Source organism: Capra hircus, chromosome 15 (assembly GCF_001704415.2).
Source record: "Capra hircus breed San Clemente chromosome 15, ASM170441v1, whole genome shotgun sequence".
NCBI classification, from domain to species: Eukaryota; Metazoa; Chordata; class Mammalia; order Artiodactyla; family Bovidae; genus Capra; species Capra hircus.
This window is the reverse complement of record NC_030822.1, coordinates 43,896,335-43,909,695: the sequence shown is the minus strand read 5'-3', so window position 1 is coordinate 43,909,695 and position 13,361 is coordinate 43,896,335. Positions and strand designations below refer to the sequence as shown.

The window sequence follows — 13,361 nt, the reverse complement described above, 5'->3', positions numbered from 1 at the left end:
GGGGATCTTCCCAACCCAGGGATCAAACCCAGGTCTGCATTGCAGGAGTATTCTTGACCATCTGGGTCACCTGGCTAGCTTAATTCAGTGTTAATGCTGAATTACCTCATTTAGAGAATGACTTTAATTTAAATGCCAGTATTTGAATTTTTCCTAAGTCCTGTTAATCACATGGGCAGCTCTAACTGCCCAATAACCTGAAGGAAAATAATATTTTTAGTATTTAGTTTCAAGCTTATTTATACTCACTTGTTCTTTACCCAATTATTTCACATTTGATTTTTAGAATTTTTGGTATATATTGGCGACTCATCTTTTTTGTGGGAGAGGGGAACAAGATCAGATGTAAGTTGATGGAGATGCTACGTTATTTAGGTCTTTAGTCTTTACCCCTCATCTGGAATGCAATTGTTTAAATACTTTCTTAACTTTTGCTGGTATTTAAGTTCCGTTTTTTTTCTATAATCTTGGTGTTAGCATAGTCTTTTGTTGGCAGATTTTGTTTGAGAGTGCAGACATCAGGAAAGATGGATTGACAAACAGCATTGAGGACAGACTTTTGTAATTAACCATTATTTAAAACAGAATCTTTGATTCGTGTGCTCTGTTTGTAAAGTTTTATTGAAGGTATACCGAATTTTAGACGTGAACTTGAGAGGATGATGCTATTCTAATGCTAAGTTTAGACATGTTTACCTGATGTAGAATAAATCTTACTGCTACTTTTCTTTCAGATCTGATTTATTATAAAGTTAAGGTGAAAACATTCTATCTTCATTTCAAACCAAAATAAGCTGTTGAAAGTAATTTAGGATATGGCATTGATCACATCCTAAAACCTGGAGTACACAGTCCATCTTTTTTTAAAAAATTATATTTTATCTTGAGGTGACCATTTTCTTCAGTATTTCTCAATCTAATTATATTTATTAAATATTGCTCAGTAGGACTTTTTTTTTTTACTGTTCTTCTCAGCCCTTTCTAGTACTAGAAACATTTGTAGATGTTGTTGGATCTGAGAACAAATGGCAAAGTAGCTCTGCCTGGAACAGCATATCTAATGCTGGATAGATACATTTCCTGCCCTGGTTTTTCTCAAGCTTTTTCATGGTGGTAACTCCAGTAAAGGAATTAGTTGGCAGGCCTGGGCTGAGGTGGGAGTCTTCTATACGTTTGGCAAGATTAGGGAGAACAGAGGAGGGGAGGGTGTGTCCACCAGAACTAAACAAGTCTTGCCATCATTAGCTTGGGGGCAGGGAATCAGTATGAATTATTTTTAAGCCATTTGTATAGTGAAGATTGCTAGTATTTGGAGTGTGGTTTCCATCTGTCTGCAGATATTAACATATCATGGTACTCTGGCTTTGTTTTATACGATAGATTTATAAATTTTTCATCTTCTTTTCTTTTTTTTATAAAAGTAATAGAGTCTCAGAGTAAAATAACAACACAGTGATAAGAGAAACAATACTGGGAATAAGTTTAATATTTTCATCACCTCAAAAACAGGCAGTGAACTTGAAGTAAGTTCTTTATTTCTGGGCTTTCAAACATATGCGTAGACATTAGTTACTGTGTAAACACTGAAAGGTTCAAATGTATATATGTATCCAAGGGAGAAAAGCAAATGGCTGAAAACTGCTTAATTTTCTGCTCATTCCTACAGGTCTTCTCTCTGAAGGACAGGCACAAAGAGACATCTTATTCCTCCCATGGTTTTCTGCTCATTCCTACAGGTCTTCTCTCTGAAGGACAGGCACAAAGAGACATCTTATTCCTCCCATGCTTTGTCTTCTCTTTTCTAGGTCCCTTCACACCCACACTCGGGGTGTTAGCTAACTCACTTAAAAGTCATCGTCAGTACTCTTATGTGAGAGCCTTTAGTGCTGACTAGAAGTCCTGCGTTTCCCTAGTCTGTTCATTTCCCACTTGTTTGGATAATTAATGCTTACTTTCTCGCTCTTAAGTTTATAGCACTTCCCCTTCCTCATTCTCAGCAGACTGATGATGAGTGGTGTTTTCCTGAGAAGCTTCTCCATGTTCCCGCCTGCACATGCACTGACCTGGGTGCACGTGTGCCCCATCAGCTTTGCTTCTCCCCACTTGCGTGGATTAACTTCACCTCACTGACCAACCTCTCTGGTAGGCACTGGAGCCTATCGATTCTTCCTCCTGGGCATCACCCCAGCAGTTGTTCCATCCAGGTGTTCCAGTTCTCTCCTGCATGATCATTTCCATCAGCCTGAGACATGCTGCAGTGCTCTCATCTTTAAAACAAAAAGTAACCATAGCAAATGGCACCCCACTCCAGTATTCTTGCCTGGAGAATCCTGTGGACAGAGGAGCCTGGTGGGCTGCTATCCACAGGGTCGCATGGAGTTGGACACGGCTGAAGCGACTTAGCATGCATGCATGCATTGGAGAAGGAAATGGCAACCCACTCCAGTATTCTTGCCTGGAGAATCCCAGGCACGGAGGAGCCTGTTGGACTGCCGTCTGTGGGGTCGCACAGAGTTGGATTCGACTGAAATGACTTAGCAGCAGCAGCAGCAGCAACCATAGCAAATGCTAATATCACGTCCCTCTTTGAGAACCTTTTTCCTGCTCCTCCGAGTAAGCAAAACTCCTTAGAAGTGTTATCTCTACACTCATTCTCTACTTCTTTTCCTTTCTGACAGTGACTGCAGGCATGTAGCACCTGGTCAAGGTCACTGCTTAACGCAGATGTCAGTAACATTTGACATAGATACTCACATTCCTCTTTTTGAAACACTTTACTGAGCTCTGGAGCAGTATTCCCTGCGCCTCCTGCCTTTGTTGATACCTCCTTGTCTGTGTCAGGTATCTTAGGGCTGAGGCAGACTCTCTCCTAGGCCCTGGGTGTACAAACATACCTTTCACCTCCTAGCCTCGAGGGCCTTACTGATGGTAGTTGAAATGCTATACTAAAGGTTTCTTACCTTTGAAAACCCTCTTTAGAATTAAAGGTGATATTCTGTATATCTTGGCATCCTTACTTGCTCTACCAGCCGAACCCGGACAGGCCACAGGCACGCCATAAAAACTTCCCCTTGTTTGGAAATGCTGACTTTTTGGCCATCTCTTTAGACTCATAGTCCCTAACCAGTCTGATTGCCATCAGTTGCCGGTCAGGTTGTTAATTCCTGCCTTTGTCTTAGGCATGGTCCTTTGGACTTGCTCTAGTTTCTGTGACGTTTTTCTTACAGAGCAAATGCCAGTTCCCTATGTTCTTTATATGTAGGGCAGCCCTGGGTATCCCTACTACTGCTACTGAGATTCTGAACCCATCAGGGAGGGGAGATCAGCCGGAAGAGGCTTTGCTGCTTCCTTTTGGCTTCTCTATGTCTCTGGACTTGAATCTTGCATCCCCTATTCATCCAGCTTTTATAAAACACTTTCTAGGCACTGATGACAGGAAAAAAACAAAATCACTGACATAAAAAGAGATCTGTAGAATTTGAATGGCAGTATTACCACATACCTGAGCCCTGAGAGAGACTGATCATTTTGTTTATCCTGTCAGAGGTGTAGTAAGAAAATATAGGTAAATGATTTGCTTGCCCTTGCTGAAAGGTAAACATTATTAAATATGACAGCATATTAATTTTGAAATTTAATCCAGCGGCTGTGTGTGGGCTTACACTGTGAACTTCATGATAGCTCTGATTTTAAACTCCTTGTTCTTGACTCAGCCTGGTCTAGAAATCAGGAGTTTTGGTCTCTCTCTCTCTTTTTTTTTTTTTTTGGTTCTTTTGATTTTTCCCCTTTTACTTCTCCTGGCTTAGTTTCTCCTTTCCTCCTTGTTTAGTGCTTGTCATCAATAATTTGAGAAAGGAGCCCATTTCACCTGTAACAATGTATTACCTCAGTGTGCTTATCCCCGCTCCTCCTGTCTGTAGGTACCTTGACCACAGTGTGCCCCTGCATCCTCCCAGGGAAAACAGGCTCCTCCCCACAACAGTAGAGGAAGGGTCTTTTCTGGCTGTACCTGTTGGTGCCTTGTCTGCATCTAAAAGGTGTGTAAGCACCATGAGGGCTTCTCAGTTTTGACCACTTTGTTTTGTTCATATTTTATCCTTAGCACATAGAACAAAGTTGCTGAAGGAGTGAATCAAGGCATCAGTGAATCAAGAGGTGGTGTTAAAATAATAGATATTTTTGAAAAACAAATTTTACTTCTGTAAACTTACATTGTATTGTAAACTCAGTACAACCCTAAGTGAGTATTGCGGATGTTGTAGTCTATTCCTATTAAACCCCGTTTGTTTAATAAAATTGCTCTCATCATTCCCATTTTGCTCTTCTCGATTTAAAAATACATGGTGTTAAATAAACTTGTATTGTGAATTTCCACTAAGATTCATTTGTGCCTTTGAACTGAGTCTCACTGGAGGTTTCCAAATGTAAACCTGAATTTCTTGTGTCAGGTTCACCTTGGCTGTTTAAAATGAAACATTTCTGGGTAGCACTCAGATTTACCAAAACCAGGTTTAGGATTTGATATCTTTATAAAATTCCCTGGTTGGGGAATCTCTAGGAAATCCTTGTTTATGGGGCTTTCAGTTTTTTCTTGATTTTTGGCTTCACAATGTTTTGGCTTTGTTCCATGTGGTGTTCTTTTTGTCATATTTTTTTGCTTTTGTGGTGATGATGCTGTTTTTACTTCTTAACTAAAAGTATGCTCAGTAAGCTCATAAGCAGCACTATATGTGGTTAGAGATGTCTTGACCAGAAACGTGTGTGTGAACTTTGCTGACTTCAGTTCCTGGAAGATTGATGTGAGACCATGCTAACAAACAAACAAACGAAACACATAAACAGTCTTAGCAGTGGGATTTTTAAAAAAATCATCTATACTTATTAATTCATTAATTTTTCTTAATTGTATAAAGTTGGGTCATTTTGCTGTTTCCCTCCGACTGAATGTATCGTGCTGGCAGGAGAGGGCAGGGTAGCTTTCTGAGGAGTAATTGACCAGAAAGAGCAATATTCTTAAGGATGTGTATTTCCCTCCCACAATCAAATTACCTGTATTAGTAAAGTAAGTAATTTATTGAGATTGACATGTCTCAAATATTTATTTTTACCTTACTTCAAAGTAAAAGAAGAGAGGCATAAGTATTTGGTCGTGCTCTATTTCCTTAACGTATGTTTATTGAATGACTGCCATGTGCTCTTCTAGGCTCTGGGTGTACAAAGGCAAGTAGGCCTCACAGCTTAGCTAAAAGTGGCACAATCGTGGGAGAATGAAAAGACAAGACTAAAAATTGCAGTATGTTGACTTTTTTTTTGGCTAGTCATTGAAGAATGTGATGGCCATTCTGGGACACTGTAAAAACAACAGAAGTTTCTGATTGCTCAAGTCTTGAATTATTAGTATGAAATGAATCAGTATAGATAGAGTTGGGAGAGAAAGGAGGACCTCCCAGGAAGAAGGAACAGCATTTTTGACATGAGGCTCTTTTTGTAGGAAGGAATTTCATGTCAACTTTTCCTAAAAAGGAATTTTCCTTCCTAAATTGGTGGCTCTTTAAAGCTTTCTTTTCATCCTTGGCTTCCTTAATCATTGTTAATTGCTTGTTTAATTTGATTGATTTATATTTCAAACCATAGGCCTATGGTACATGTACTGTTGTGAAGGAGAGAGAGTAAATTTTAAAACTGTTACATATACCAGTGCTGTGTAGAACCTGTCTGCCACTCTTTTGAAACACAACAGGGTATAATCTGTTATAAAGATGTATACATGGTAATGTAATAGCCTAATGATATTTCACTGAAGGTGCTAAATTTTGTGAATGTAGTATTAGGAGAACAAGCTACATGAAACAATACTTTGAGCTGAAATAGGGCCAGGAATAATTCATATTCTAATCAGCCATAGTGGCAAACTCACCTAGAAGTTAATATCTAAAAATTTATTTCAAAAGCAAAGGTGAAATAAAGACTTCTCCCAGATATACAGAAATGGAAAGAATTTATTACCAGCAGACTTACATTAAAAGAAATGCAAAAAGAGGAAAACTATACCAAATGGAAATCTAGATCTATACAAAGAAATGAAGAACACCTTTACCCATTTATGTGGGTAAATATAAATGACTTTTATTATTGTTACTTAAATCTCCTTAAAACATAATGGGATGTTTAAAACAAAAATAGTGTAGGTGGTAATAAAACTTATCAGGAGGAAGAAACATACTGTTAAAAGAATCTTAAGCTATACATGGATTGACATTCCATTTGAATTAGACAGAAGTGGAACATGTATATTATAAACTAAAGCAATTATAAAAATAACATAACACATACCTAGTTCATTAGCCAACCAAGATGATAAAATGGAATTGTGAAAACAATACAGCTTATTTAATGCTGAAAGACTAAATGCTTCGTCCCTAAGATCAGAAACAATAGTATCTCCTTCCACGGTTGTCTTTGAGGTTCCAGGCAATACGGAAGGGTCAGAAAAAGAATGCAAATGCATCTACATTAGAAAGAAAGCAACAAAAAACTGTCTTTATTAACAAATGGCATGATTGCTTATGTAAGAAGAGTCTGTGGCATTTACAAAAATAAAAACAAAAATCCCTTAGATAAATGGATTTAGCATAATTCCTGGGTCTAAGATAAAGGTACAAAAATTATGATTCTGTTTTTGCAGAGAAAAATTTATATCCTTGAAAAAAGATGAGAAGAATGTGGTTCTGTATGGATGACAGGTTCCTAAATCTTCTATTTTTTTCCTTTTTGCTCATCTATAATTTTCTCACCTGTTTTGTGTGTGTGTGTGTGTGTGTGTGTGTGGTAATAGCAGCAGTGAAAGTCTTTTTTAAAAATATATATTTTCAGCCCCACCATATAAATATAATTGTAAAATATCAATATTAATACTCATATTTCAGCCCTCTACATTTAAAACACATATAGGACATTTACTTATATTCAATTAGCATTTTCTTATTCTGACCTGGCATTTATATGTCATCAGCAAAGCCACTCTTCTGTGCTTACCTTCCTTCATTGCCTCATGTAAGGAAGTCATTATGAGGGTGTGTGGTCCTTTTCATTGTCCCCGCCCCCCCCATGTATTTACTGGGAGTCTTCCATGTACCAGGTCCTGAGGAATGCAGATGGGAAGAGGATCCATGGCTTCTTGATGCTCGGCTCTCCAGGTTCACCTCTTGCTATGTTCTCTCTTGACTTGCTGTATTCCAGCCATTCTAGGCTTTTTCAATTCCTGGAACTTGGAGCACCCTCACACCTGCTATTTCCTTTGACAAGGATACTTTAACTTTTTCTTTTATACTGGGGTGTAGCCGATTAACCATGTTGTGATAGTTTGATGTGGACAGTGAGGGGACTCAGCCATACATGTACATGTATCCATTCTCCCCAAACTCCCCTCCCATCTGGCTGCTACATAATGTTGAGCAGAGTTCCATGTGCTGTATAGTAGGGTTTGGTTGGTTATCCATTCTAAATAGAGCAGTGTGTGTATGTCCATCCCCAATTCCCTAACAATCCCTTTCCCTCATCTTTTCCCCAGGCCATGCAATCATAATGAGTTCCTTCTCTAAGTCTGTGAGTGTGTTTCTGTTCTGTAAAAAAGTTCATTTGTATCATTTCTTTTTGGATTCTGCGTATAAGAGGGATACTTCTTCACCTCGACCCAACTTCATAGTCTGTTTAGTTTCTAACCTGAATATCACTTCTTCAGGGATGCTTTTCCTGACCTGCCCAGAAGGGTTATAGACTCTCATATCACTTTGTATACTTCCCAGTACTTATCACTGTTGTGTTGAATACTTTTGAGTAATCGCTAGGCTAACATCTTGCCTCTGTCATGTTCTGAGTTTTTCTGCAGAGCTGGGCTTCAGCAATGTGTTAAGCTGTTAAGTCTCTTGGTTCATTTTACGACAGACAAACTTGGTCTCTGGCTGGATTAACAGTGTAGTTGGTGGCCAAACAGTAGATAGAGCAGATTTAATTGTTAATACTGTACCTCAAACACAACTCTTGGAATTTCAGGTAACACAGGAAGAAGGACAGCAGTTAGCACGGCAACTTAAGGTAACATACATGGAGGCGTCAGCAAAGATTAGGATGAATGTAGATCAAGCTTTCCATGAACTTGTCCGGGTTATAAGGTAAGCAGAACACATACCAGAAGTTTGTTTTAATTTATTGAATTTGATGGGTAGTCATGCTGTGCTTTTTAAAATAATTAACTGGGGGGGGGAAAAATCACTGTTAAATGTCTTTAGTAAGAAGGAGGAAATTGTAGGAGTGATTCTTGGAATCATTTTGACATAGTATGTTAAAAACTTGAACTATGTGTATATTCTAGTTGTTTCCAAAAAGCCTAATTTTATTGTGTTGAAGTAGAGTACACGTAGATTTTGAAAAGAATCAGTGCAGCTTCCAAAGGCAGAGGTGGTGTGAAGGTAGGGAGGACAGCACCTCACCCTTGAATGGTGACCTTTGTCAGATCCTGTGCTAAGTAAGCGCTTAGTGTGCATTACTGCAGTTACCCAACCAGAGCCCAATAATGCCTGCACTCTGAGGTGGGGAGACAGGTACAGAGAGGTTAAATGACTGGAGCCTATTAAAATGGCAGAGCCGGGACTGAAATCTAGGTCTCTGATTCCAGAGCCTGTGTGTGCTCTTAGCTTCACTTCTCACCCATTCCCCCCTGGCTATAAGGAAACCAGGCCTTAAGGGTTCAACAGTCCCACAGGACACAAAGTATGATATCCACACTTCATAGAGGCTTTCTGTTAGCTGGCCTAGGGGGCCCCTGTGATTCAGAAAGTGTTAATGGGTTCCAGGAAACTTGAGGTGGTGAGTGAGATAGGCTGGAGTTGGTGTGTGTGAGAAAAGAGTGAGTTGCTTCAATGGGCGGGGTTTGGTTGGTTTGCTGGTTTGGCCCCTACTTCACGCTCTTTCTTAGATCTGCTGGTTTCTCTGGTAGTTAGTTTGATAAGTATATGGACCTAGTTCCTGTTAGTTGTACATCTGAGGTGAATTGACATCTGAGCTATGGGCTTCTATTGTTCTTTTTTTTTTTTTTTTAAGCCCCTTTTCAAGACATTCTCTTTGTGGGGTGGAAAAGAAGTGAAGATTGTCTTTTTGTTTTTTTAGTAATTTGTTAAAACACAAATTCTGTTATTTTTTAAGGAATGTAGAGTTTCAGTTTCTCAAGTTGGAAAAGATTTGAGAAGTGAATAGTGATGTACGACATTGTGAATATATGTAAAGCCACTACCCTGTACACTTAAGAATGGTTAAGATGATAATTTTTATGTGTATTTTACCGTATGAACCAGTGCTTAAAAAAATTTTTTTTTATTGCTTTTTTTGAGATATTTTGTCCTTGGTTTTGGTTCTCAAAATTGATCCATATTTATCGGTCAGTCAGGAGTGAGGAGGGGGTATAGGAGACTTTTTTTTGTGCCAGAAACTGTTAGACATTTGAACATAAACAAAAATCTTCAATCCTCATAGCAAACAGTGATAGGTAGGGTTTTATTATCCCTCCTAAAATAACACAGCTCAGAGAGGAAACTGCTGCTGCTAAGTCACTCCAGTCGTGTCCGACTCTGTGTGACCCCGTAGACGGCAGCCCACCAGGCTCCCCCGTCTCTGGGATTCTCCAGGCAAGAACACTGGAGTGGGTTGCCATTTCCTTCTCCAATGCATGAAAGTGATAAGTGAAAGTGAAGTAGCTCAGTCGTGTCCGACTCTTTGCGACCCCATGGACTGCAGCCCACCAGGCTCTTCCATCCATGGGATTCTCCAGGCAAGAGTAGTGGAGTGGGGTGCCATTGCCCTCTCCGAGAGAGGAAACTGACTTCTCTAATACAGACTTGTGGCTACAAAGTGGCAGAGCCGAGATAGGAATGGCATACCTCATAAGGGCAGATACTCTATTGATAGGTGTTTCTTCCTGAGGATACCTTGGAGTCATGGAATTTCAAACTGGGAAGGGAACTTAGAGGTTGTTGAGTTCAGCATCTCACCTAATTGAAGACTTGCCCATAAACAAAGCTCAGACAAGTTTGCTTATGCATTTGTGTATCGCTGCCCCCAATGATTGGCTTTGATTCCCTTGTTGAAACGTAACACCGACATGCATGTGCACGAAAAGCAGATTGGTCCAACAGTAACCTGCATGTGTAGCGATATATTACCAAAAAGACAATTATCTGTAGATTTTTCTGTCTTACAGGAAATTTCAAGAGCAGGAATGTCCTCCTTCACCAGAACCAACACGGAAAGAAAAAGACAAGAAAGGCTGCCATTGTGTCATTTTCTAAGAATCCCTTGAATTTTAGCTACCAACTGCCAGAAAAGCCCTCATCTTCTCCTCCTCTCCTTACAGTTTACATCACGTTGGTACCTTTCTAGCCTTAGATAAATGATCACCGTGGTAGCCTTAGACCAAGAAGCTGGCTAATCCTTTCCATGAAGCTAATCCAATGGTCATTTCAAGACAGATTTAATGGAAACACTAAGGCTGCTTCAAAGAATTATCTGATTCCTTTAAAATGTATATCTGTATACACAGACACATTCTTTTTTTTAAAGCTTACTTTTAATAGGGATGAATCAGTTTTGGAATCTAAGCTGTTTGCCAAGCTGAAGTCATGGGTTATGAAATAACTTTTAACTTCTGGAATCATATTGCCTACTGTTACTCTAAATAGAAACATAGGGAGTTTTTTAAAATGTGAATTTTTGCCTATCTCTAAAAATTTTGATGTCAACTTTAGTTAACCTTAAATACACTGAATTGAATCCACAAACGTGAGACATCTCAGACCTTTCCTGATGCTATAGCCTTTGTTTTCCAGTGGCCAAAATACCAAAATGCCTATTGTATTTATAGGTTAAAAACTGCGTGTAAAGCCTTTGCTATTACTCCTACTCTTAAAGATAATATTCTGTGTGGCCAAATATTTGGACTCATTCTGGACTTAGGCCTTTCACTGTTCTTGGTATTTTAATTTAACTTTTTCACAGCCATGTTGAGAGTAAAAATAAATAATTTCTGTCTGTCTTCCTTTTCACGTATTTCTGGATAAGGGATTCAAAAAACTAAAACTGTTTTTGTTTGTAATATAAAATATGGAATTGATCTTTCCAGGGTCAGAGATGATTAATGTTTTGCTATATACTTTTATACATTATTTTCTTATCAAACTAGTTAACAAGTATTTTTATATGTTTGTAAGCAAATATGCTTTCACAGCATACCTTGTGTATATGTAAAGATAAGTATTTAATTCTCACTGTTCACTTTTAACTGACAAAGAGAAAAAAAAGTGAAAACTACAAAAACTGTGGTAGAATCCTACGTGCTGTTCTGGTCCTGGTTGTACCCACCTCTGGCCAGTCACATAGCTACTTAAGAAACCTTCCCAATAGAGTACAACAGGATGAGAATCTGAAATCACTTCCAATATCCCCTACTAGATATTGACTGTTCTATCAAGTAGTAAGTGGTAAAACTTTTAACTGACAAGTAGTATAACTGTGGCTGACTTCTGACTTTGTTTTTTAATTCTGTGGATTGTGTTTAAACAATTCAAAAGTTTGTTCCTGATTTTGAGATACTAAGTGGTATTGCACAGTTGTCACTTTATTGAATGTGTACAACAGTTCCATGAAGTTTATAAAGCGTACCCTTGTATAGCTTCAGGTGCTAGAATTAAAATTGATCTGTTATCACAAGATGATGCTTGAATGACTTGTTATTTTGGTGGTTTGTTGGAGGAAACTTATTTGTAGTTCTATGCTGTTTCCCTCAGATTTGAATCTAAGATCAGTACTGGTTATTTAGCAGGTGAACTTGATGTGAAATGGAATCTTGTGTTTTAGTGTTCTGGTGATTTCCTGAACATTTTCTTAAGTTATTGTTTCTCAAATTTTTTCTGTGAAGTGCTCCTGAGAGATGTAGAGAAGAGAGGAAGGTAAATACATACACCCTCTCTGAAGAAGCAAAGCACACAAATTTGTCTGAATGCCTATTACAATTACTACAGCATTTATTCTGTGGGTTTTGATGCTATAGTACTATCTCATATCCTTGTTAATACTTTCAAGTTGGGGAATTATTTTTTATTTATCATTTGTAGCTTCAGATAGTAAGAGACTATCTATACAACATTCGTATTTAGTGGGAAGTCTTTTATTTTATTCTGAGTAAATGCTTGGTAGCAAAGCAGCCTGGACATTAAATTTGATTATCTCAATTTACTTTTTTTTTTTTTTTTTCCCTCTCTGCTTCACTTGGATGCCTTTTACTCCTATATATTCAAGTTCTCTACCTTTTCTCCTGCAGTTGTTCAATCTGCTGGTCAATCCATCCAATGAATTTTTCATTTCAGACCTTACAGTGTTTCTTCCTTCTGTAGACCTGTTTTTTTTTGGTTTGTTTGTGTAAATATATCTTCTGTTTCTTTCCTCCTTATGTTTATGTATTTTTCTTATCCAGGCCCTCTCAGCTGAGTTCCTAGAGAATTGAGTCTAATGCCTTGCCTGTTGTATGTGGTGAATTAACTTCTCTTCTGTGCATCTGGAATGGTTCTAGCTGTGTACCATTTTTGAGATAATTGAGAAAATAATCCCTCAAATAACTTTTTTATAGTGCTTAATTCTCTTGCAGAACCCTGTTTGAGGAAGGCTGCTTTGAATAGTTGAACATAGTTATAATAGCTGTGTGATATCCTTCTCCACTGATCATCTTTTTAATTTTTGAATCTCTTTCTGTTCACTGGTTTTTTCCTCTAGTTATGGTCTCACTTTCTTGCTTCTTCGCATGTCTATTAAGTTTTTATTAGATGCTGGACATTATGGATTTTATGTTGTTGGGTGCCTAGATTTTGTTGCCTTCATTAAAGATTGTTGGGCTTTGTCCTGGTCGCTGCTTAATTTATGTGTAGTTCAGTTTGATCCTTTCAAGTCTTGTTTTTTAAGCTTCATGCAGTCTCAGGTAGCTTTTTTTCCAGGATAGTTTAGCTCTACGACTAAGGTGTGGCCCTTGTGGGGTCTCTGCTGAGTGCTCTGTATAGTCAGTGAAGACCCTCCAGTTTAGCTTGTGGGAAGTCAGACAATTCCTAGCCACACATGAGCTCTCGTCCCAGCTCCTGGGTCATTCTTTCCCTAGCCTCCTGGAGTTTTACCTTATACATGCAAATATTAATATTTAACAAAGACTCATTGACCCTCTGCATATTTTTGAAGCTCTTTTTTTTCTCTCTCCCCTCCAGAAGTTTGTCCTGCAGCTTTCAGCTGCTTCAAACTTCCTGATCTCCAGTGTCTGTCTTTTCAGCTCA

The 13,361-nt window shown here is 38.5% G+C and overlaps 1 protein-coding gene across 1 annotated transcript in view; it reads left to right on the top strand.

The window, feature by feature from the left end:
* RRAS2 (related RAS viral (r-ras) oncogene homolog 2) overlaps window positions 1-11,759 on the top strand; it is a 78,824-nt gene extending 67,065 nt beyond the window's left edge. The window contains exons 5-6 of the mRNA XM_018059585.1: window positions 8,053-8,171; window positions 10,253-11,759. Of these exons, the coding sequence (XP_017915074.1) occupies window positions 8,053-8,171; window positions 10,253-10,340 (207 nt within the window). The 3' untranslated portion in view covers window positions 10,341-11,759. The remainder of the gene's footprint in view (window positions 1-8,052; window positions 8,172-10,252) is intronic.